General features: G+C 40.2%; 1 protein-coding gene across 1 annotated transcript; it reads right to left on the bottom strand.

Annotated features, from left to right (window-relative positions):
• Window positions 1-3,933: 3,933 nt before the first annotated feature.
• On the bottom strand, window positions 3,934-4,869 carry LOC146853860 (olfactory receptor 5J3-like). Its single transcript, XM_085650419.1, has one exon. It carries the CDS (start codon window positions 4,867-4,869, stop codon window positions 3,934-3,936), a length of 936 nt encoding a protein of 311 aa, XP_085506545.1.
• Between the last annotated feature and the right edge of the window lie 588 nt (window positions 4,870-5,457).

The raw sequence follows: 5,457 nt of genomic DNA, 5'->3' as shown, positions 1-5,457 counted from the left end.
CCTACTCCCCAAGAGAAACGTGAGATCAACTGATGCTTCCCTAGCAACCATTCCCAAAATCAAAAGAGCTCTTAACAGAGGATGCTCTTTCAGCTTTCCGGGAGCCAACGTGCTGAACTCCCTGCCTCTCCCATTTAAGCAGAAAAAATTACTAACCCAACCAATAAAATAAAACCAGAAACAACTTTAACCAATAACATCAAACAAACAATTAAATCAACAACATAAAAGGCACACTAAAATAAACAGCGAACTACTTTAAACATTACAGAAAAATATATACATCTTAAGAACTACTTAAACAAGTCACTAAAACGTATGTTATTAAACCTAGACATATCAAGAAGTATCAAAAACATGTTTTTTCTATGAAATCACACACTATTAATTGTACTATATGAATCTGGGTTTGATACCAATTCCCTGTGAAGTATTACTGAAGTACAGTTTACATCCACTTTGCATATTCGAATATGTCCTGCAGCCTAGTTGCAGCATAATGTAATTCTAAAAGAACTTCTGCTCCACAGAGTACGTAGAATACTTTCACTCTATACAACTGCACAGTAACACTTTGAACCAACTCTTGATTTACCAAATTAACAATGATGGTAATTTATAATTTATAAATTGCATGTGACTAAAGCCTGATCTCTAGATAGTACACAAGTCAAACACATCAGATGTCAAAGCCAGGAAACATATGAATGGAGCTTGAACATGAATTTCCTGACATCCGTCCTGTATGTAGTCATCCCACTTTGAGATGTTTCTTGGGTAGAGCACTAACAGTAAATACTGGTTAGTTAAGGAGACTATGAATAGGTCCACAAAAAGATATTAAATGAATATACAAAATGTAAGTCTGGCTGATGACCCTTGATTTGCATATCCCTCTTAAGTTTCTGGGTCACTGGGTCAGGCTAAATACAAACACTGACCATTGTGATCCTCGGGAGGTACTGGATGCTCCACCCAAATGGTACAGTCTTATAAGCAGGTTTATTCTGGTACGGGCAGACATCTCCTCAGTCTCACTATTAAACCTGTCAGCCTTAGGGTGTTTTTTCCCCAAACTGTTTACCTTACTCCTCCATCTTTTGCTTCACCTTAGGACTTTTATGACTGTTAACCAGTGCTAAAGCGTGTGTGCTCATTCCCTAAAACATTGACTTACATCCATCTGGCACATTTAATTTACTTGTAAGTCTCCAGTACAATACTACTACGTGTGCGCAGGACCTGTAAACTAAATGTAACCAGTGGGCTTTATTGTGCCACCCACTTAAGTAGCCTTTTAAACATGCCTCAGGCCTGCCTGCAGTCTGTGTTTAGTTTAAACTGCCATTTTGACCGGGCAAAATAAACTTTTTTCCTGCCCCAAACCTTTCTTTTAAATAATTTAGTCACCCCTAGGGCAGTCCCTAAACAGAATATAGGGCAGGATGCAATGTATTTAAAACGTTGGACATGTAGTTTTATGTTTTACGTGTTGTCGTATGGCTTATACATTCTCCATAAAATTGTGCATTTGTTGGACAACATAAATGTCAAATATGTGCAAGACTGATTCTGAGCACCCATCAGGATATATTGGCCTTAGTCCTGCTAGCTCACAGTGCACCATCTATTCACCAAACCGGGCAAGGTAACAAATAGATTGTGCAACCTCAGTACATGACTCCCCAAGGAAATTGTGGTGGAGTATCTAAAAGCTTTTTTGTTTGGTAACTCATGCATACCCAAAGAGAAACACAAGTAATACACAACATGACGTTTTAATATTTATTGAAGCAATGTAATTCTTGAATACATTACGTGTCCTACAATAATAAATAGAAGGAAGCAGAATAACTTAATTAGCATTATGAGATTGGTGAAAAAGATAAATAGTTCAACTATATTGCTGTTACAGAGAAGATATGCTTGCATACATGTATTGTAATGTATTGTTCTCCTACCTAAAACTACCTATCCTTGTGTGCCTAGGGTGGGTGAATCTGTCAGAATACTTGAAGGGTGAGCTAACTCCACCGCTAACTGTGGGTAGGTGTCATCAGGATGCCTGTCTTGGTGAGGAGCTAGGCATCATCACTTGCAAGAGGTAAACAGGAATCAGCTGGGCTTGTATTCCGGCATTAGGCAACCTCTATGTGCCAGCGAAATGCTCCTCTAACTAAATAAGGCAGTGATGTTGTTTACATCATAAGCATCAACCTTGTTGCCATGTTGCCATGCCGAAGTCCCAGTCCGGGCCGTTCATTGTTCGTTGGTATTATTTTGTGATAACTCAGTTGCCGAGTGGACAATAGCAAACAACAACATTTTCTCAGTAAACTTAGCTCTTGTTCAGAATGTTCAAGATATTGTGATACTATGGCTATGAAGTGGAAATGTAAGAAAAGCCATTTCAGAGTATAATATACTGGACAGGCGCGCAAGCAAATGTGTGTCAAATGTCACCATGTTTAAGAAAAGAAAGCAAATTTTAAAAGTTTTGGATGTAAAATTGAGGTGTTTCTAACTTGGCAACATGATAGTGTCTTGCTAGTGAACAACTACTAAATGAATTGTTTACTGCTGTGAGGCCTACCTTTCCCATAGGATAATGTTATGCTGTCATATTACGTTCTTGCCCCCCAAGTGGTTCCACCCCAGTCCTGTACACTTGAAAGTGGGCCTGGAGGTGTTCTGCCAGCCCAGCTGTGGTCCAACCAGAACTATGGCAATGCATTGAATAGCAGCATCGAAACTGCCACTATGCAGCACACCATGTCTGCGTGATGCTTTCTCGATGCAGGTCCTTGAATTAGCTTCAACATGACACAAGCTCAACTCGGGATCTATCGATGCTCCACAAACAGGATTTAAAGTATTTTGTTCAGTAGGCCTAATTGGGTTCCTGCACCCGGCCAGCACTCCATCGTGGTTGGCTCAAACTAGTGACTTTTTCCCGGTCAGGAGCAACCAAAGAAACACAGTTGATGCTTTATGCTTTAGGCAATGTTTTAACTGCAGAAAGAGTGCCCCACACTATATGGCTGAGGAGCAAATCTGAGGAACAGGCAGCAGGTAACACCCTGGAGAATACCTTATTTATTAGGAGAACAACCTCCTATACAGTGAACCTAGGGTTCATGGACCTGGGGCATCCAATATGCTGGAAGTCCATCAGTGTTACTTCGCCTTCCTACTGGGTATGACTCATTAATTGACATGGGAGTAATTTTAATTCCCATTGGTGGAATCAGAAGAATTTTGGTAATTCTGCATTACTCTTGTAATGTAGAATTACTGATAAAATAAAACTCTTCCACTATCCTGGCAGAATTTAAAATTATGCAGTGGTTTCTAAAAGTAAGAACTTCTTCATACCACTCGGTGCCTTTGCATACTGCAGTGATTACAACTTTTAATCACTGCAGAGTATGCAAGGCCATCGAGTGGCATTTGGCTAAGTTTATTTCTTAGCAACACAATAAAATGAGGTGTGGAGTGCTAAACATTGTCAAACATTCACCCCAGTCTCAGATTTGGGTTACCACCAACATTTTTTTGCTCACCATGCCACCCCAGTATGAACCCAGACATATGCAAATAGGTTTTGTCCCTGCTACCCTTGGGAACAGTCCAGCCCGAACTGCCAGGCCAGGGCCTCTCTGGACCAGAAAACAAGCATCCTGGACCAGTTACGGGATATCATCCCTCATCAGCCAGGTTAGCTTGACTCCGGTGGCATGGTGAGCATGGGATCCATGTCTGGGCATACCCTTACCACTTACGGCAAATAAAGTAGCACACAAAAAGGATGGATGGACTGCATAATGATGCCCTTAATTTTTTTTTTTAAATGTTACTCTTAAAATTCTTTTCCCTTTTTTAATATTATTTTTAGAACAAAATAAATAAATTGGAGCTTAATCACTTTATACTTCACATGACATATATTCCAGATATCACTTTTTGCAGAGAGCTCTTGACATCTTTGTTCCTTAGGCAATAGATCACTGGATTCAACATTGGGATCACTACTGTGTTGAACAGTGAAACAATTCTGTCTTGGTCCAGAGAATACCTGGATTTTGGCCTGAGGTAGGTGAAGAGGGTAGGAACGTAGAGTATGATGATACTGGCCAAGTGTGAGGCACACGTAGAAAATGCCCTCTGTCTCCCCTTTGAAGATCTGATACCAATTATTGTGTAAATGATATAAGCATAGGAAATGAGGACTAAGATCAGGGAACCCACTTGCAAACTGCCACCGAGTACAAATGTAACCAACTCATTGATCGACGTGTCAGAGCATGAAAGCTTCAACAACGGAGGGAGGTCACAGTAAAAATGGGGGATGTGGTTTGGTCCACAGAAAGACAGCCTGAATATGTAACAGGTGTTTATCAGGGAAGTGAGAAAGCAAAATGTATATGTTATAGCAACAAAGACAATACAGAATCTCTTGGTCATCACAACAGGATAGCGCAAGGGATTGCAAATTGCATTGAAACGATCGAAGGCCATAACGGACAGGAGAAGTCCTTCTGAACTGGCAAGTGCTACATAGAAGAAAAACTGAGCTCCACATCCATGAAAAGAAATTACTTTTGTTCTTGATAAGAAGTTATGCAGCATATTGGGTGTGATTGTTGAAGAGTAGCAAAGGTCTACAAAGGACAAGTTAGAAAGGAAAAAGTACATTGGAGTGTGGAGTTGGGGAGCCACATAAATCAATATTGTAATGCCAGTGTTTCCAAGACAGGTGAAGACATAGACCAAAAGGAACAACACGAAGAGATGAACCTGTTGCACTGGGTCATCCGTGAGTCCTAAAAGGACAAACTCTGTCACGAAAGTCCAGTTTCCAGCTTGCATTTGCGCTCTAATTGTTGCTTTGCTGAAATAGAAATTGAGAGAGAAAGTAGCATGAGTCTGTTGATAATTTTCCATTTTGAATACAGGTTTTCAAATAACAATTGTTTTCTTCCACAACGGATGTGTCATGGATTGATATATTGTTGACCTAATTAATGGACAGAGATTAGGTAGTCACTTAATTTATGGAATTTTATACATCGGACAACTACAGAGAATGGCAACATCAAACTTTTTTTGTTGACACACATTCAAAGCACAAATTTCCAATGAAATAATGAAATAAATGGAACCTCTGCAAGGTGACCCCCACACCCAGGGAGTTCTTTTGCTTGGTGTAGGGGTCATTTTAGAAAATTTCTGTTCACTTCATGCAGGTTTCCCCGGTGATGTCAGACAAAAATAAAGCATATGAGATTATCATGCCAAAACAGGATAGGGGGTGTGATGCCCTTATTCCGACGACCGTATACGCCCCAGGGCAAACCCCCATGCCAAACTGAAACTAGGGTTGCACATAGGTTATTGAGTACATGTGGTTAGTTGGTCTAATTCTGTCAAGTGTAATAACCAGTTCACTTGTAAGAC

The sequence above is a fragment of the Triturus cristatus genome, chromosome 4_1 (genome assembly GCF_964204655.1).
Source record: "Triturus cristatus chromosome 4_1, aTriCri1.1, whole genome shotgun sequence".
NCBI lineage: Eukaryota > Metazoa > Chordata > Amphibia > Caudata > Salamandridae > Triturus > Triturus cristatus.
This window is presented reverse-complemented; position numbering and strand designations above follow the sequence as displayed.